At 46.5% G+C, this 21,104-nt stretch overlaps 1 protein-coding gene across 1 annotated transcript in view; it reads left to right on the top strand.

Annotated features, from left to right (window-relative positions):
- The first annotated feature begins 5,327 nt into the window (after positions 1-5,327).
- LOC135057080 (gastrula zinc finger protein XlCGF48.2-like) overlaps positions 5,328-21,104 on the top strand; it is an 88,572-nt gene continuing 72,795 nt past the window's right edge. The window contains exons 1-2 of the mRNA XM_063962978.1: positions 5,328-5,412; positions 20,663-20,779. Coding sequence (XP_063819048.1) covers positions 5,328-5,412; positions 20,663-20,779 — 202 coding nt within the window. The remainder of the gene's footprint in view (positions 5,413-20,662; positions 20,780-21,104) is intronic.

Here is a 21,104-nt window from a genome sequence, read left to right as displayed (position 1 = left end):
CCACATTTAGGAGAAGTGCCTGATTCACCCGGGCGAAAGTGTTGTCTTTGGGAGGGGGATATATACATCCTATTCATTATCCTTAAATGTATTTCTTGTAATGTAGCGGATTTTAGAGCCTTGAGAACTAGGTCAGTGTTTGCAGAAACCCCGCCCATCTCGGGTGACCCTGGGAGTTCCCGCTGCCAGGAATTCGAGAGAGGGGACCAAGAGGGGGCTGACACTTCAATCAGGTCATTGTAAAGATATCGAATTTTGAAGGGATTGTGTCTGCAGAACGTGAGAGTGTCGAGAATTGTCCGAGTAGAGGTCTTTTTACCTAAGGGATCAGTAAGAGAGTTGACATAATGACGCACCTGGAGAAACATGAAAAAGTTGGAGTGGGGTAAAGAGTATTTGTCACGTAATTGCGTGAAGGAGAGCATGTGTCCACCAGGATCAAAGACGTCTCTAATGGTGTATATCCCCTTACATTTCCATGTGTAAAAATGACGATTATCTAAAGAGTAGGGGAAATTGGGGTTACCCCATAAGGGTATGTACGGTGACTCATACGGATCAGTACGAAATAGTTTATGGATGGCGGTCCAGGCTCTATAAGTGTTCCAAAATTTAGTTTGGGACTCGGTGTGTGAAGTAATGCTGCAGGGGAGTAAGGAGAGAACAATGCCTCTTCTAACTCCAGGTTCGTGAACATGTCTGACCGTAGAAGTCAATCTGAGACAAACTTTAATAGCGCTGATCTAGCAAACATCGTTACGTTAGGCATACTCAGTCCGCCCTTTCGTTTATTAACATAAGTTCAGGCTTTGGGCATGCGTGGTTTTGAATTTTTCCAAATAAATTTTGAGAATATTTGCGAGCAGAGTAGGGCATCTTGTTTAGTGATCGTGACGGGGAGCATTTGAAGTAGATAGGCCAGTTTCGGGAAGATAATAGCCTTTATCACTACTACTCTGCCTAGCAGAGAAAGTTTGAGGTCTTTCCAGGTTTGTAATAGTGTTTGAATTTGGCGGATAATGGGTGTATTGTTATATAGATATAACCGGGGGAGCTCCGAGGGAATATAAATACCTAAGTATTTTAGTTTAGTAGGGGTCATCGTGAATTGGGAGGAGAAGTCGGAGTGGAGAAGAGGGTCTGCCGTGTTAGTCAGAGGGAGTAATTCAGATTTATGGGTATTTATACGATAACCAGCAAAGGCACTAAAACAATGTATGGTTTCAAAAATAGCAGGTATCGAGGTGCGGGGTTTAGAGACAAATAAAATCATGTCATCTGCAAATAGTCCAAGCTTAACTTCCCTCTTTCCTACTGATATCCCCGAGAAGGTCGGTAACTGTCTCAATGCTACAGCCAGGGGCTCTAACGCTGCCGCAAAAAGCAGAGGGGATAAGGGGCAGCCCTGCCTGGTCCCCCTATGAATCGTTAGGGGTTGAGACAGATATTGATTTGTGAAGACTTGCGTAGATGCATTATGGTATATGGTGTGTATACTGGCCACAAATCGGTCGGAAAATTCAAAACGTCGGAGTGTCTCAAACAGGTGGTCCCACGTCACCAGATCAAATGCCTTTTCAGCATCCAATGATAATAGGAAAGTAGGACTATCCATCCGTTTCCACCCCCCTCAGGTATTGTAGAACTGTTAGGACTTTACGGATATTGGTTACCGAGTGTCTGCCTGAGATAAAACCGGTTTGATCCGTGTGGATTATTTCAGGCAAGATAAATTTTAGTCGATCTGCTAACAGTTTAGTAAATAGTTTGTAGTCCACATTAAGTAAGGAGATAGGGCGGTAAGAAGATGGGAGGAGCGGGTCTTTCCCAGGTTTGGGTATAACTCGGATCAGGGCAGAGTTAAAATAGCGTGGGATAGTTAGATTGGAAATAATAGAGTTAAAAAAGGCTGTTAGAGAGTCCACTATTTTAGGGGAGAGTAATTTGAAGAATTCCCCAGACAAACCATCAGGGCCTGGGGTCTTCAGCGGTTTAAGGGCTTTAATAGCCTCCGTCACTTCAGTAACAGTAACAGGGGCCGTCAGGGAATCTGATTGGTCCGGGGAAATCTGAGGTAACTGTACTGTTTCCCAGAAGGAGTTTTTGTTAGATTGGTCAACATTACTATGAGAGTAGAGATCGCTAAAATAGGAGTAGAAGATGTCAGTGATCTCCTTCCCTTCGGTTTGCACAGCTGAGGTCGAGTCCCTCAAAGCTGCCACGTATTGGAGTCCCTTATCTGATTTAAGTAAGTTGGAAAGCATTCGGCTCGGCTTATCTATGTATTGAAAAAATTTATATTTACCTGCTATAAGGAATCTATTATCCATATGTGTCAGAGTATGATCAAACTGGGTCTTAGCATCTCTATATTTCTGCTTGTTAGCTAATATAGGTGAGGATTCGAAAGATTGAAATGAGGAAGTGAGTGTGGATTGTGCTGCCCTATATGTGGCGTCTTGGTCCCGTCTATATTTCGTCATGTATGCTATTATATCTCCTCTTAGAACAGCTTTAGCAGTCTGCCAAAATAAGGCAGGGTCAGAAGTATGGTCTGAGTTGTTAAGGACATAGGAGTCCCAGAAATTCGTCAACATGGTTTTAAAGTCCGGAGAAGCCGCCATCTTGGCAGGGAATCTCCAATGTGAAGTCGTACCTAAAGTGAGTCTGCCTTGAAGCACAAGTGAAATAGGGGCGTGGTCTGAGATAGTTATAGGGTTAATAGCTGTCTCAGTGATCCTGGGGGACAAATCGGTGGAGACAAGGAAATAATCTATTCGTGAAAAGGAATTATGGGATGAAGAGTAGTAAGTATATTCCAATTCTATAGGATTATGGAGACGCCATATATCAATCAGTCCCAGCTGTGCAGACATATAATCCAGGTTGATCTTGGGTAGTCGGGTCCACCGGGCCGAGGTACCCTTCCTGTCCAAAACCAAAGAGGACACCATATTCATATCTCCTCCAACAATGAGAGAGGAATGCGAATATGGGCGGAAAATATTCGTTATCTCCAGGTAGAATGATTTATCATACACAGCCGGTGCATAGACATTACACAAGGTTAATCTAGTGCCTTCTAAGGTGATATCTAAGACAATGTATCGACCCAGAGGATCAATAATCTGATGATGTATGTCAAATACCACCCCCTTACGGATAAGGATAACTACCCCCCTTGCCTTAGAAGAGAATGAAGAAGATGCTACAACTTCTTGCCTAAGCATGATAAGTTTAGCATGTTCAGGAGGGGTCAGGTTTGTCTCTTGTAACATAGAGACGTCAGCTTTTATTTTATTTAAATAGGTAAGGATGCATCTCCGTTTAATAGGAGAGTTGATACCCCTAACATTCCATGATATTATATTAAGCTGTGACATCTATAACATCAGCAAGGGAATACAGAAGAATAGTAAGATGTCTTGATATAAGAAGCGTCGGTATACAGGTATTCCAGAGTATCGTAAAGATAAACAATTCCCGCCCCAGCCGTCTAAGTATCTGCAAGTAAAAAGTATCGTAGAGTAAAGTAAAAGAAGTCAGAAAGAAGAGAGAAATGTAGAGACAAAGATGAAGATAAAAATAACATATAAGAACGTCTACACCAGCATATATCAGCATAAACCTTCAGCGTGATCCCGCTGCAATGTAGAGTAATAGAAATAATTAAATAACCAACAGGCAATATGAAGACAATAGACTTAAACAGACATTCTCATGACCTAAATAGAAAAGAAATTATTTTCTAAGTGGTCATGATGGGAGTCAAATCTAAACCACCTCACAATAGAATATAATTAGTAACAATATCAACCCTTATAAGAACATGGACAAAGTCCCGGTATCTGGTATCAATCATTATCATCCACATTGCTTGGAGAGGATGGATGTGAGGCCGAAGGTGATCTCGTGGGATCGCCAAGCTTCCGTGATAAAGCCTTTAGCCGAGTCCACCGAAGTGAAATCTTTCGGGCCTTGTGGAGTGAAGATGCGCAGCCGCGCAGGGTAAAGAAGAGCAAATCGGATACCGGTTTTCACTAGGTGAGAGCATATTGGAGACATTTCTCTCCTGGCTCTAGAGACTTCTGCGGAGTAATCCTGAAAAAGGAATAGTCGCTGACCATCCCATTGAAGTGGGCCCTTACTTCGGGCCGCAGACCAAATCAGTTCTTTATGTCTGAAGTTCAAGCATTTGAAGATAACTGGGCGGGGTCTAGATTGATTAGAGTCACGTGGGGGACCCAGTCTATGAGCTCGTTCAATTTCCAAGGAAGAGAGTTCTTCAGGAATACCCAGGAGATCTGGCAGATCGGAGAGGAGGAATTTCAGAAGATCAGGGCCCTTCAGTGATTCTTTAAGGCCCACGATTCTCAGGTTGTTACGTATCGAACGATTTTCCAGGTCGTCTATCTTCATCATCATATGTTGACGTGTAGTTGTTAAAGATACGACCTGCTCTTTAAGATCCTCTATTTCCTTAAAGTTAACTCCAATCCTATTTTCGTTCACCGAGATTTTGCGGGACATAGAGCCGAGTTCTGATTTCAGGTCTGATACTGCAGTCATAAATTTATCTGCCTGAGCTTGTAATAAGGGTTCCACGGTTTCTTTAATTGCTTTAACTATTTCCGAGTAGGAAGGAGGAGCAGGGGGGGCTTTTGGGGCCATGATAGACGGTGATTCAGTGATAGCGTCTATACTGACAGGCTGGGAGGACAATGGTGCTGAGGTGGAGCTTGGTTCACCACGTTTATTGCCACTCCTATATCTTTGAGGTTTTGGTGTGGAAGATTTTAAGAATTTGTCCATAATATTAATTACGAGCTCATGAGGGTCGGGCAGGTGATATGGTTTTCCGTTGGTTATATAGATATGGAGAGGACTACATCACAGTTGAGATTGGTGCGGATTCACATATCGCTGTGAAACGTGTCCATTAATAGGGAGTTGGGAGCGGGTGTAGTTCACCAAGTTGTCAGTGAAATGCTATCGTGTTTACCAAGTAGGAAATTGCTATCGTCAATATATATGGTGGCAGCGAGACTTAGAGAGCGTGGTAAATAATATCTGATATGTAGTATTTCAATTACAACGGCAATCCGGCCTGTGGCATCACCGTGTAAGTACGGTAAGTAAGATATAATCAGTATAGGATGAGGGGAGGCAGGGTACCTGGAGCTTCCCGGCGGGCAGGAGCAGAAATCAATACCGCGGCTCTGGCACCCGGTGTAGGCCACAACCCGCAGGGACCATAAAAACGATCCCCCGGCTCCGTGACCAGACACACAGGTACCCGGAGTTATTAGGCGGGTTATGAGGGCGATATGGGGGATATATTTCAGCTGGAATTGGTGCTTTTTATGAAAATTGAGCAGGAGGTCCGAGTTCCTGCTTCCAGCTGCCTTTCCAGTCAGGCCACGCCCCCAAAACTCTTTCTTTTAATAGTTTTTCCATTACTTTTCTTACCACTGATGTAAGGCTTATGTTATGATTCCTGTACTCCAGACCGAAGGAGATCTTATGGCAGGGATCTGAGTACAGGAAAATAAGCTGGTTGTGGGAGCTGGATAGCCTAGTAACCCCTGGCGCCCTAACTCCGTTGTCTCGCCCGTGTTATCAGAAATCCCCTGCGAGACTATGGTTGCTTGAGCCCATGGCAGCCGCGTTCGAAGGGCGGATTATGTCTGCCCAACCCCGATGCCCCCGCAGGTCTTAATGGGAGACAAGGGGAAGTCCGAGACAGGGTGATAACAAGGGGCCCTCTGACTAAGCAACCAGGCCAGGGGTTACAAGCTAACTAACTAAATCAAAAGGTATGTGCGGACTAGCCACCAGGGAAAAGGACAACCAAAGATCCACTGATCCGACACTCCTATCCGGCACCGCTGGACACCAGAGTGGATCTGTGGAAGCGGAATCCTCCGCAAAGCTCCAGAACACAATTAACAAAATAATAAACAGAAGCGGACAAGCCGCAACACACGGCTGCGCCGCGACTCACGAACACCACCAGATGTTTAAAGGTGCTCGGTCAGACTCCAGGAACAGATGGTAACTTCCGAGTACAGGATCTCTGAGGACAGGAACAACCGAAAAGACCGGGACTGGGAACTCTCTGCAGCAGACACAGGCAAACAGGAAGCTTTGGAACTGGCAGGAACAAGCTAAGCTCTCAAGCAGACTGGAAAGCTAGAAATATCACCAGCATCTGCGAACTGCCCTCAGCCAGCATATAACAGGGAGACCTAATTAATAATCACATGCAGCTGCCTTGTTGCATGATTCCAACCTGACCAGATGCAATTAGCAGCCAGGTGAGGCTGAACACATGGAACAAGCTGCAATTACACAGACTAACCAGCGGCAGCAGACAAGAGCATACTAAAACAGAGCAACAGGAAATCCTGGCATGCAAGACAACTTAATAAACATAAAATAGGAATGAACCACTACCTGTGGTTCATAACAGTATCCCCTCCTTAAGGGTGAGCTCCGAGCACCCCATGACACCCACGGGGAACATAAACAGAAGTATAACATAAAATACAGAACCAAAATGCAAAACAGGAATGAGCCACAGCCGTGGCTCATAACATTACCCCCCTCTTGAGGAGGGGTCAAAAGACCCCAAAATTCAGACTATCCAGAACAAGGGATACAAAAAAAAAACTGACACATTGGTCAGACAGACACGAAAACAGAAACAAGCTGCAACCACAGCTTGTAACAGTGCCCTCCCCCTGACGGTGGCCACTGGACACAAGATAAGGAAAAAAAAAAAATCTTTTTTTTTTTTTATCAAGGCAAGAGTCAAAAATTATTTATTTTTCTTCTTCTTCTTTTTACAAAGCTCTTTAGGTCTGACCAAGGTAATTCCCCAAACATTGTCTGAACTGATGGTACCACCCAACAAGGCTGCGTTCAAATCAGAGACAGGTTTCTTACCCTTGGGAGCTGAACTTTCTGGCAAAGTACTATTATTAGAAGAAGAAGAAGTCAGAAAAGCACATCCTGCAGTCAAAACAACGGGCTGGGACTCTTGTGCCGAGTTTACAGTATTTGGTGGAATCTCAGCAGACAAGACGGGTGACTTAGAGGAACCTGAACCAATTTCTTTGGAACCATATCTTTTAATAATTGCATCACTGAATGCTGGGGGATCCTGAAGAATGGGATCTTCAGCTTTCATTAGGCTGGTCACCCACTCAAAAGGCTCTCCTTTAAAAGAATAAATAAGATAGAGAACAAGGTTCTCTGGAGTGATGCCCAGAAATGGTCTAGACAACATAATAATGTAATAGTGTTTGTAAAGCGCCAGAAATTGGGCTAAGTCCCCATCAAAGATTATGGATGTTGAGATATCAGAGTCAGGATCTGTTTCCTTCCCATCTGACTGACTGAAGTGCTTTGCTAGGACCTGGTCACTACTGCCCTTACTTGAGGCTGAGACTCTCTGAACCCCACCCGGGGCAGTGACTTTCTGAACCCCACCCGGGGCAGTGACTTTCTGAACCCCACACGGGGCAGTGACTTTCTGAACCCCACCCGGGGCAGTGACTTTCTGAACCCCACCCGGGGCAGTGACTTTCTGAACCCCACCCGGGGCAGTGACTTTCTGAACCCCACCCGGGGCAGTGACTTCCTGAACCCCACCTGGGGCAGTGGCCTCCGGGAACCCCGCTGGGGCAGTGGCCTCCGGGAACCCCGCTGGGGCAGTGGCTTCCGGGAACCCCGCTGGGGTCAGCACCTCGGATTCTTTTACTGGGACCGGGCCGTTGGCCTCCCTGACTGGGATCGGGCCATCGGCCTCCCTCTCTGAGTCGATAATTATCGAAAGTTCTCCCGGGACTATGACTTCCGGGACTTTTGGTGAAGCAATAACGTTCAGATCCTCCACTAATGCTATGCTTCTTAAGTTCTTTCCTGGGGAAGCGACCTCTAGACCCTTCTTTGGGGCTGCGTCTCTCGAGACCCCACTTGGGGATATTACTTCAAAGATCCCTTCTGGGGTTTTGCTTCTCGAGTTCCCTTCAAGAACTATGGTTTTAGATACCCTTTCTGGGATTGCGCTTTTCAAATCCCTACCTGGGGTAACAGCTTCTGAGACCCCTTCCGGTATGGACACCTGAACTATAATATTTGATGTCCCTCTATAAGCTAGGGCATCGGGTACCGCTCCAGCACTCTGGGCATCGGGTACCGCTCCAGCACTCTGGGCATCGGGCACCGCTCCAGCACTCTGGGCATCGGGCACCGCTCCAGCACTCTGGGCATCGGGCACCGCTCCAGCACTCTGGGCATCGGGCACCGCTCCAGCACTCTGGGCATCGGGCACCGCTCCAGCACTCTGGGCATCGGGCACCACTCCAGGACCCTGGGCATCAGGCACCACTCCAGGACCCTGGGCATCGGGCACCACTCCAGGACCCTGGGCATCGGGCACCACTCCAGGACCCTGGGCTACGGGCACCACTCCAGGACCCTGGGCTACGGGCACCACTCCAGGACCCTGGGCTACGGGCACCACTCCAGGACCCTGGGCTACGGGCACCACTCCAGGACCCAGGGCTACGGGCACCACTCCAGGACCCTGGGCTACGGGCACCACTCCAGGACCCTGGGCTACGGGCACCACTCCAGGACCCTGGGCTACGGGCACCACTCCAGGACCCTGGGCTACGGGCACCACTCCAGGACCCTGGGCTACGGGCACCACTCCAGGACCCTGGGCTACGGGCACCACTCCAGGACCCTGCAACTCTGCTTCAACAGGAACCTCAAGAGAGGAAAGAAACATTCTCTTTTGATTCCGGAATCTATACTGGGGCTCCCTTGCCCAAGGACCCCAATTATAGGACAGAGAGTTTTTTAGTGTGGGTTGTGTGACAAGTACGTCTGCCACAGTAGGGACAGGAGTAGGTCTTGTATCCTGACTCAACTTGGCCAGAGGGCAAGACTCGTCACCACACTTTGGCTTGCGCAACTCACAGGTCTGCAGATAGTGGCCTAAACCCCCACAATATAGGCACAAGTTTAAGTTTCTGCGACGCAGACGCTCCTCTTCTGAGAGCCTGGGCCGCAGAAAACTTTTAAACCTTTTCTCTTCAATTAAACCAGAGGATTCTCTTGTCACCATACTGTGAACAAGAGTCTCTTTAGAGATAGATGTACTCTCAACGACTTCTGGCAAGAGGAGCAAGATTTTAGTCAGAAGGTTTTGTAGTTGCTTCAAAGATTGCTGCAAAACTGCTAGTCGCTCAGGTTTCAGAGCACTGACAGCAGAGTTCAGGGCTGAGAGAGATGCCTGCAGGGCTTGCATAGTTGACATAGGAGGACTTAAAACTAGACAAGGCAAGACTAGACAAGGCAAGACTAGACAAGGCAAGACTAGACAAGGCTAGACTAGACAAGGCTAGACTAGACAAGGCAAGACTAGACAAGGCTGGAAATTTTTTTATTTTATTTAATTAAATTTTTTAAAATTTTTTATTTATTTATTTATTTTTTTTTTTTTTAAAACACCGGACTGGATCTCTAAACAAACACCACACTGGATCTCAAAACACCGGACTGGATCTCAAAACACCGGACTGGATCTCAAAACACCGGACTGGATCTCAAAACACCGGACTGGATCTCAAAACACCGGACTGGGCCAAAAAAGAAAAAAAAGTGTTTTATTTCTTTTTTGTGGTAGGGCTGGTGATAATGTTATGATTCCTGTACTCCAGACCGAAGGAGATCTTATGGCAGGGATCTGAGTAAAGGAAAATAAGCTGGTTGTGGGAGCTGGATAGCCTAGTAACCCCTGGCGCCCTAACTCCGTTGTCTCGCCCGTGTTATCAGAAATCCCCTGCGAGACTATGGTTGCTTGAGCCCATGGCAGCCGCGTTCGAAGGGCGGATTATGTCTGCCCAACCCCGATGCCCCCGCAGGTCTTAATGGGAGACAAGGGGAAGTCCGAGACAGGGTGATAACAAGGGGCCCTCTGACTAAGCAACCAGGCCAGGGGTTACAAGCTAACTAACTAAATCAAAAGGTATGTGCGGACTAGCCACCAGGGAAAAGGACAACCAAAGATCCACTGATCCGACACTCCTATCCGGCACCGCTGGACACCAGAGTGGATCTGTGGAAGCGGAATCCTCCGCAAAGCTCCAGAACACAATTAACAAAATAATAAACAGAAGCGGACAAGCCGCAACACACGGCTGCGCCGCGACTCACGAACACCACCAGATGTTTAAAGGTGCTCGGTCAGACTCCAGGAACAGATGGTAACTTCCGAGTACAGGATCTCTGAGGACAGGAACAACCGAAAAGACCGGGACTGGGAACTCTCTGCAGCAGACACAGGCAAACAGGAAGCTTTGGAACTGGCAGGAACAAGCTAAGCTCTCAAGCAGACTGGAAAGCTAGAAATATCACCAGCATCTGCGAACTGCCCTCAGCCAGCATATAACAGGGAGACCTAATTAATAATCACATGCAGCTGCCTTGTTGCATGATTCCAACCTGACCAGATGCAATTAGCAGCCAGGTGAGGCTGAACACATGGAACAAGCTGCAATTACACAGACTAACCAGCGGCAGCAGACAAGAGCATACTAAAACAGAGCAACAGGAAATCCTGGCATGCAAGACAACTTAATAAACATAAAATAGGAATGAACCACTACCTGTGGTTCATAACAGTATCCCCTCCTTAAGGGTGAGCTCCGAGCACCCCATGACACCCACGGGGAACATAAACAGAAGTATAACATAAAATACAGAACCAAAATGCAAAACAGGTATGAGCCACAGCCGTGGCTCATAACAGCTTACTGGTCTGTAGTTACTTGCTTCTTCCTTGCTTCCACTTTTGTGCAGCGGAACTGCATTTCCTCATTTCCAGTCCACTGGAATTGTGCCTGTATCTATACAGGTACTGATCCTTAGTCCCAGTATGGAGAGAGGTTTGTTTGGAGCATATATGGAGATTTAGGTACTTGGATTATCTACAGAGCCCACCGGGATCATTGCCATAAGAAAATGTCACCAAAGCTAAAGGCCAATCTCAGTCACTCAAAATGACAAATGCTGCATTTTTATGGGGTCCACTAGCAGTATAGCAGTGGTATTCATGAAATTATAGGAGAGTCAGTGTACAGATGGGTTTCCTGTACAGCAACACCAGTCTTTAATTTAGATATGGAGATTATATGGGGGGAGGGGGGGGGGGGGGCTGGACTGCACACCCTAACTAAACATAATAAAAGGTGCTACCATGTCGCACACAGAAAAAAAGAATGTAAAGAACCTCATTTTTACTAGATGTTAAATTGCCGAATTTATTATAATTATTCTGATTTTAGTAATGTTTTGGAGTGCACATGCATTCTTTTTTTCTGTGTGGCAAGTCTCAGCATGGTAGCACCCCTGCTCTTTATAGTCTACATTGTGTGCATGTACAGTATGTACAGTTGATGGTGGAGACTCCTTCAGTCGGGATTGGCACCCCTCATTCCTACCAATGGGTGATTTTAATTATGAACCCTTGCATTTGCAGAATGTATATTGAACAAGGCATTAATAATGGTAAGACCTGAATACATTTATATAGTCAGTAATGAGGATGAGTTTGAGGTGTGGGACCTTCTGGGTTGGTGTGACCAGGCTGCTTCATGGCATCACAATGTAACCCTTAATTTAGCACTTCACAGCAACCTATTTGTTTTTTAATAATATTTAACACATGTATTATTATCTGTCATCCATGTAACACTCTTAACACATAGAGGGCGCAGAGAGCAGCTGATAACACTTTACTTGATACCTCTCTCTAGTGTGGTGCCTTAGTATGGTTTGGCTGAGAGGCTTGCCCTGGACTTGAACATTTATAATGTTTGGGACCTACCTGATGATGAGGTTTCCTGGATGTGGTGGATAGGCCCAGTCTTTTGGCCAAAATTATGCCAATAACCTCACATTTACTTGATGTTAAATTGCAAAATGTATTACAATTATTCTGATTAGTAATGTTTGGAGAGTGTACCTGCGTTTTTTTTTTCTAGGTAAGGAGATTAGCCTTATAAATTGCAAGGCCAACCTCCTTTTTTTAGGAGAATTCAGACCCTTAAGGTGGGTACACACTAGACATTGTGCAAGTGACGTGATGGTCGTCTTGATTTCCCTTCATCCCCAGAATAAGTGATATAGTGCGTACACACTGTGCAATCCTTCAAATGACCGAATGATACATCTTGCATTGTTTGGTCATTTGATCAGTAACAATATATGTCTGGTTGGCTGTACACACTACACGATTTACACATAATCATTAAAGATAACTTCTGATCTGCCTGCACTGCATGGCATGTCTGTGGGTAGTGGCACAGCTTCCGCCACTCACAATACCTAGAATATATAAGATACAGTATACAGTCACACTGTAGAAGAAGCAAGCATGGCAATGATAATGACCACCCCATTTCTGCTGCCACAAAAATGCATATAACAGTCATGTGACCCAGTTTAAGCACCATAAATACTATTATTATAACCAATAATAAACTTCTATCCTGTTATCTGATGTTACTTTAGTTTTATTGGGGGGTACAGGCAGATTTACCCATATTTCACTTTTCACTGCCAGAATCGATTTTGCAGTAATCCCATTATTGCGAATTTGCAATTCAATTGATGATTTGCGGGAGCATTCAAAAAAGCTGCGAGAAGGGCAATCATTGTAATTATGTGGCTAATTGAATTCCTCCCTATAAGTTAAAGTGTTTATTATTCCATTTTACAAAGCATACTCATTACTCAATTCATGAGACATTTATAAATAATAAACACATTTACATTGTTAGTTAAGGTATTAGAGGTGAGAATGTATACAGAAAAAGCATTAATGGTATTAATTAGGGGAGGTACATAGGTAACGTGTTTCTTAGGATTGTTTAAAAATGTTATTACAAAATTCAATATCATATTTCAACATGAATTTTCTTATACAATTTGGGTTTACAAAAACAAAACAAAAGGGATTAGATAATAAGATTTTAAACCTACCGGTAAATCTTTTTCTCCTAGTCCGTAGAGGATGCTGGGGACTCCGTGAGGACCATGGGGTATAGACGGGCTCCGCAGGAGACATGGGCACTTTAAGACCTTTCAATGGGCGTGAACTGGCTCCTCCCTCTATGCCCCTCATCCAGACCTCAGTTATAGGAACTGTGCCCAGAGGAGACGGACATTTCGAGGAACGGATTTTGTTAATTAAGGGTGAGATACATACCAGCCACACCACAACACACCGTACAACCTGTGATATAACTAAACCAGTTACCAGTATGAACAAATAAGATCAGCAACAGGTCAATCTAAACTGCAACACGACCCTTGTGTAGACGTTATCAATAACTATGTACAAGTATTGCAGATTTATTCCGCACTGGGACGGGCGCCCAGCATCCTCTACGGACTAGGAGAAAAAGATTTACCGGTAGGATTAAAATCTTAATTTCTCTTAGGTCCTAGAGGATGCTGGGGACTACGTAAGGACCATGGGTTTTATAACAAAGCTCCAGACCGGGCGGGAGAGTGCAAATGACTCTGCAGCACCGATTGAGCAAAAGAGAGGTCCTCATCAGCCATGGTATCAAACTTATAGAATTTTGCAAAAGTGTTTTGAACCCGACCAAGTAGCTGTAACGCCGAGACGCCTCGGGCAGCCGCCCAAGAAGAGCCCACCTTCCTAGTGAAATGGGCCTTTAACGATTTTGGTAACGGCAATCCAGCCGTAGAATGAGCCTGCTGAATCATGTTACAGCTCCAGCGTGCGATAGTCTGCTTGGAAGCAGGAGCGCCAACCTTGTTGGCTGCATATAGGATAAACAGAGCCTCCATTTTCCTAATACGAGCCGTTCTGGCTACATAGATTTTTAAAGCCCTGACTACATCAAGGTACTTGGAATCCTCCAAGACATCCGTAGCCACCGGCACTACAATAGGTTGGTTCATGTGAAACGACGAAACCACCTTAGGTAGAAATTGTGGACGAGTTCTCAATTCCGCTCTATCCATATGGAAAATCAGATAGGGGCTCTTGTAAGGCAAGGCAGCCAATTCTGACACCCTCCTTGCAGATGCCAAGGCCAATAACATGACCACTTTCCAAGTGAGAAATTTTAACTCAACAGTTTGAAATGGTTCAAACCAATGTGATTTAAGGAACTGTAACACCACGTTAAGGTCCCACGGTGCCACTGGGGCCACAAAAGGAGGTTGGATGTGCAGCACTCCCTTCACAAAAGTCTGCACTTCTGGAAGAGAGGCCAATTCCTTCTGAAAAAATATTGATAAGGCCGAAATCTGCACCTTAGTGGAGCCTAACTTTAGGCCCATATCCAGCCCCGCCTGTAGAAAATGGAGAAAACGGCCCAGCTGAAAAACCTCCGTAGAAGCATTCTTGGATTCACACCAAGACACATACTTCCTACAGATACGGTGATAATGCTTCGCCGTTACCTCCTTCCTAGCTTTAAGCAGAGTAGGAATGACCTCCCCTGAAATACATTTCCTAGCTAGGATTTGGTGTTCAACCCCCATGCCATCAAACGTAACCGCGGTAAGTCTTGGAACAAACACGGCCCCTGTTGTAACAGGTCCTCTCTTAGAGGAAGAGGCCAAGGATCTTCTGTGAGCATTTCCTGAAGATCTGGATACCAGGCCCTTCGAGGCCAGACTGGAACAATGAGTATCGTTTGAACTCTTGTTCTTCTTATGATCCGCAATATCTTTGGGATGAGTGGTAATGGAGGGAACACATAGACTGACTGATACACCCACGGTGTCACTAGTGTGTCTACTGCTATTGCTTGAGGGTCCCTCGACCTGGAACAATACATCCAAAGCTTTTTGTTGAGGCGTGACGCCATCATGTCTATTTGAGGGAGTCCCCAACCGTTTGTCACTTCTGCAAAAACCTCTTGATGAAGCCCCCACTCTCCTGGATGGAGATCGTGTCTGCTGAGGAAGTCTGCTACACAGTTGTCCACTCCCGGGATGAAAACAGCTGACAGAGCGCTTACATGATTTTCTGCCCAGCGAAGAATCCTGGTGGCCTCCGCCATCGCTGCTCTGCTTCTTGTTCCGCCCTGGCGGTTTACATGTGCCACGGCTGTGATGTTATCTGGCTGGATCAGTACAGGTAGGTTGCGAAGAAGATGCTCCGCCTGTCTCAGGCCGTTGTATATGGCCCTCAATTCCAGCACATTTATGTGCAGGCAAGCCTCCTGGCTTGACCATATTCCCTGAAAATGTCTTCCTTGTGTGACCACTCCCCAGCCTCGGAGGCTCGCATCCGTGGTTACCAGAACCAATCCTGGATTCCGAAACTGCGACCCTCTAGAAGGTGAGCACTGTGTGACACCTTGCTTGCGCAGGAGCACCATCATTTCCGCCATTACCTTGGTGAAAATCCTCGGGCCGTGGAAAGCCCAAACGGCAACAGCTGACATTGGTAATGACAATCCTGCACAGCGAATCTCAGGAACGCCTGATGAGGAGGATATATGGGGACATGAAGGTATGCATCCTTTATGTCTAGTGACACCATAAAATCCCCTCGTCCAGACTGGAAATCACTGCCCGGAGAGATTCCATCTTGAATTTGAATCTTTTCAAATAGAGGTCTAGGGATTTTAGGTTCAGAATTGGTCTGACCAAGTCGTCTGGCTTCGGGGGCCACAAATAGAGTTGAATAAAACCCCTTTACCTGTTGCAACAGAGGAACCGTGATAATCACTTGCTGTTGACATAGCTTTTGTATCGCAGCTGAAACTATTTCTCTCTCTGGGAGAGAAGCTGGTAAGGCCGATTTGAAAAATCGGTGTGGAGGCACGTCTTCGAACTCCAGTCTGTATCCTTGGGTTACAATTTGTAGCACCCAAGGATCCAAGTTCGAATTAATCAAGACTTGGCTGAAGAGATGAAGACGTGACCCCATCAGTGTAGACTCCCGCAACGCAGAGCCCCAGCATCATACGGTGGATTTGGTAGAGGCAGGAGAGGACTTCTGCTCCTGGGAATTAGCCACAGCTGGTGTTCTTTTCCCTCTACCCTTGCCTCTGGCGAGGAACGACGATCCACGTTCCTTTCTGAATTTATGAGACCGATAGGACTGCATCTGGTATGTAGGCGTTTTCTTTTGCTGTGGGGGAACAAAAGGCAAAAAAGAAGACTTACCCGCGGTAGCTGTGGAAACCAGGTCCGCATGGCCGTCCCCAAACAAAAGTTCACCCTTGTAAGGCAAGGCCTCCATAAGTCTCTTGGAGTCAGCATCACCAGTCCATTGACGGGCCCACAACGCCCTCCTAGCTGAAATTGCCATGGCATTGGCCCTCGATCCCAAGAGGCAAATATCTCTCGCAGCCTCCCTCTCCGCTGCGTCCTTGATGTGACCCAATGTCAACAATACACTCTCCCTGTCGAGGGTGTCCATGTCAGATGACAAGTTATCTGCCCATCCTGCAATCGTGCTACTCACCCATGCCGACGCTACCGCCGGTCTGAGCTGGGTTCCCGTAGTAGCATAAATCGATTTCAAGGTAGTTTCCTGCCTGCGAGCCGCAGGATCCTTTAGTGTCACCGTGTCCGGAGACGGTAGGGACGCCTTTTTGGATAAACGCATCAAAGCCTTATCTACCGTGTGTGATGATTCCCACAGTAACCTGTCCTGTGAGGGGAAAGGATACGCCATAACAATTCTCTTAGGAATCTGCAGTCTTTTGTCTGGAGTTTCCCAAGCTTTTTCAAATAAAGCGTTCAGCTTATGGGATGGGGGAAATGTTGCCTCAGGTTTCTTCCCCTTAAACATACAGACCCGTGTGTCAGGGACAGAAGGGTCCTCTGTGATATGTAATACATCTTCTATTGCAATAATCATGTACTGAATACTCTTGGCTACCCTTGGGTGTAACCGAGCGTCATCAGTCGACACTGGAGTCAGAATCCGTGTCGGTATTAGTGTCTGCTATTTGGGTAAAGGGACGTTTCTGGGAGTCACTATTACATTCTGCTCCGCATCCTCTCTAGAATAGCCTTCCACCTCAGACATGTCGACACACACGTACTGACACCCCCACACACCCTGGGATATAGGGGACAGACCCACAATAAGGTCCTTTAGAGAGACAGAGAGGGAGTTTGCCAGCTCACACCCAGCGCCACTGCGGTCTGTAACATTAATAATGTCCCAGACCTGTAAGCGCTTTCTGTATCACACTAGCACCAAATTAATGTGCCCCCCCCCCCGTTTTGCACCGTGTCACTTGTATACAGCGGTGAAGGGAGTCCGGGAGCAGCGTCTCTGCAGCAAGCTTTGGAGAAAATGGCACCGGTTAGAGCTGAGGGACTAAGCTCCACCCTCTCAATGGTGCGCTTCGGTCCCGCTAATTGTAATACTGGCGGGGGTCTGTATATACTGCCCATGCAGTATCTATGCGTGCCAGTGAACTTTTATTAGGTAATTATTCCTGCCCAGGGCGCCCCCCCTCCTGCGCCCTTGCTGTGCCTCGTGTGTGTGTGGGAGCAATGGCGTGCAGCATGATCGCTGCGCGGTACCTCACGAAGATCTGAAGTTTTCTGCCGCCTTTGAAGTCTTCTTGCTTCTCATACTCACCCGGCTTCTATCTTCCGGCTCTGTGAGGAGGACGGTGGCGCGGCTCTGAGACGAACAGCTAGGCGTACCAAGTGTTCCGACCCTCTGGAGCTAATGGTGTCCAGTAGCCTAAGAAGCAGAGCCTATCAGTAAAGTAGGTCTGCTTCTCTCTCCTCAGTCCCACGAAGCAGGGAGCCTGTTGCCAGCAGTGCTCCCTGAAAATAAAAAACCTAACAAAGTCTTTTTCCAGAGAAACTCAGTAGAGCTCCCCTAGTGTGCGACCAGTCTCCTCAGGGCACAGAATCTAACTAACTGAGGTCTGAAGGAGGGGGATAGAGGGAGGAGCCAGTTCACGTCCATTAAAAGGTCTTAAAGTGCCCATGTCTCCTGCGGAGCCCGTCTATACCCCATAGTCCTTATGGAGTCCCCAGCATCCTCTAGGACGTAAGAGATATTAAATAATTACAATTGTTTATATCAGGCATGTCCAAACTGCGGCCCTCCAGCTTTTGTGAAACTACATATCCCAGCATGCCCTGAGACATTTTTGCTGTCAGAGAATGCAAATGCTGTGTCAGGGCATGCTGGGATGTGTAGTTTCTCAACAGCTGGAGGGCCGCAGTTTGGACATGCCTGGTTTACATAATGGGTTTGATATGGGTGTAATTAGGAAAGTAACATTGGTAAAGTGGATTTAATGTTTAACAGTGATGTTGCTATCATTCTTGTATAACATTTTTAGATTGCAAACATCATTTCACACTCAATCGCAGGTGTGAGTCTCACGGCGACACAAGGTCTGAATATAGATAGTAAGCCGAATACTTTCCTCTAATCAACTAAAGGATCCTGCAACCCACATACATCCTTTGAGAAATGTAACCTTAACACGTATAGGCCCTACACACTGGGCGATATTACTGAAAGATATGAACGATATCGTTCATTAATGAACGAGATACCGTTCATATCTTTCAGTGTGGAGGCACCAACGATGAACGATGCGTGGCCCCGCGCTCGTTCATCGTTGGTGCCCCGTCGCTTTTGCATGCAGACCAATATGGACGCTTTTGTCAATATTTGCTTGCACTGCTATGGAGCCAGGTGACGGGGGGAGTGACGAAACTTCAGTCCCCCTGTCATCTCCCCCCCACCGCCGGGTCGCCCGTATCCGCCATCGGGCAGCTCGGTGGTGGATCGCATAGTGTGTAGGGCCCTTTACACTCAGCAACACCAAATTCTTGGTTTACTTATTTCAATATTTTGTCCCATGTCTTTATTTATTTTGAACTTAAATTTTATTTTTATATTCATATTTTCACTACCTTATTTTTTCATTCATTGCTTCAATTTTAATTTTAATTTCATCTTTTATTATTTTTATTTTATCTTTATTTATATTTTTTCATTTTTATGTTTACTTTATTTTTCTCTATACTTTGCTTTTTTCATTTTTATTTATCTTTCACTCATTTCCACCACCTATGGATCATTTTCACCACCACGGCCATAAGTGGTGGAAATGAGTGAAAGATAAATATGTTTCCACAGTGTCATCATTCTTCTCACTTTATTTCCATTCTTTAAGTTACCGTATATACTCGAGTATAAGCCGAGTTTTTCAGCACATTTTTTGTGCTGAAAAAGTTCCCCCTCGGCTTATACTCGAGTGATGCTCCGGAGCAGAGCGTAGAGAGCTCTGGGAAGGAGGGAAGGAGGAGGAGGGAGGGGGACACGGGAGCCGCAGCAGCGCACTGTAATTGGTGCATCAATCAGTGACGCTGCTGCAGCCGTCCGTCTCCCTCTCCCTGCTCGCTGAAGCACCGCCGCGCCGCCCGCCTCCTCAGCCGCTGCAGACTTTCCTGTATGACCTAAGGCCGGCCACCGATGCCCGCACCGCCTGCTGCTGCCCGCATTCCGCTGCCCCTTCATTCGTTTACACATAGCCCGTCAATGGTGAGTAGAGACAGGCGGCGGCAGTGGGGGGGTGGGGGAGGGGGTTGGGGGCTGTGCATATCTGGCACCATGAGGGTATATCTGGCACTGTGAGGGCATATCTGGCACTGTGGGGGAATGTGTAGCACTGTGGGGGCATATCTGGCACCGTGGGGAAAATCTGGCAGTATGAGGGCATATCTGGCACTGTGGGGGCACATGTAGCACTGTGGGGGTATATCTGACACCGTGGGGGAATATCTGGCAGTATGGCACTGTGGGGGCATATCTGGCACTGTGGGGGCATATCCGGCACTGTGGGGGCATATCTGGCACTATGAGGGCATATCTGGCACTGTGGGGGCATATCTGGCAATGTGGGGGCATATCTGGCAATGTGGGGGCATATCTGGCAATGTGGGGGCATATCTGGCACTGAGGGCTGTGTACGGCTAGACTTGCATTTCCCACCCTAGGCTTATACTCGGGTCAATAAGTTTTTCCAGTTTTTTGGGGTGAAATTAGGTGCCTCGGCTTATATTCGGGTCGACTTATACTCGAGTATATACGGTAATTTCTCCCACCTACTTTTTTCTTCCCTTAAAAGCATATCACAACATTATCAGAAACATGAGGCTGCCGCCGATTTTAACTCCTGGTTTCGGGCATTTCTGGTATTTTCAATAAAGTTTTTTTTAACCTATTTATAGACCAACCTGCAAGAAAAAATATACGTTATGGTAAGAACTTACCGTTGATAATGGTATTTCTCCTAAGTCTACAGGATAACAATGAGATATGATGGAGCGACAGTGGATTGGCACCAATCGATCAAAGCTTTCTGGCCTCTCAGTATGCAATGGGCCCTTCCATAAATCCCCGCCCACTGGCTCAGGCAAATGGGTTGTATTCCAAAGCACAAGGGAGGAGCATCATGTAGAATCCTAATCAGGCGATAAGAACACACATGCACACCCTTCCATACAAGAAGGAAGAGGTTAGTGAGTATCCTGTGGACTTAGGAGAAATACAGTTATCAACAGTAAGTTCTTACCATAACATATATTTCTCCGGCAGGGTCCACAGGTTATCCACAGGATAATAATGGGATTTCCCGAAGCAACTTAGTGGTGGGGACGCTCCTGATTGGGCAGGAGAACCCTACGCCTGAATTCATCGTCATGAGAGGCAAAGGTATCCAAGGCATAATGTCTAATGAATGTGTTAATGGAAGACCATGTGGCTGCCTTACATATCTGTTCTGCTGAAGCACGATGTTGTGCTACCCATAAAGGACCTACCTTATGAGTAGAGCGAGCAGAGACATTTGCCGGAACAGGGAGAGCAGCTTGAGACTATGCTTCTGAAATCGTCATTCGAAGCCATCTTGCCAGCGTCTGTTTAGTAGCAGGCCATCCTCTCTTGTGAAATCCGTAGAGAATGAAGAGAGAATCTATCTTTCTGATGGCACTGGTACGGTCCACGTAGATCCTTAATGCCTGGACCATGTCCAGCGATG

This window comes from Pseudophryne corroboree, chromosome 3 (genome assembly GCF_028390025.1).
Source record: "Pseudophryne corroboree isolate aPseCor3 chromosome 3, aPseCor3.hap2, whole genome shotgun sequence".
In the NCBI taxonomy this organism is placed as follows: domain Eukaryota; kingdom Metazoa; phylum Chordata; class Amphibia; order Anura; family Myobatrachidae; genus Pseudophryne; species Pseudophryne corroboree.
Note: the sequence above shows the minus strand (reverse complement) of the source record. Positions and strands in the feature narration are given on the sequence as shown.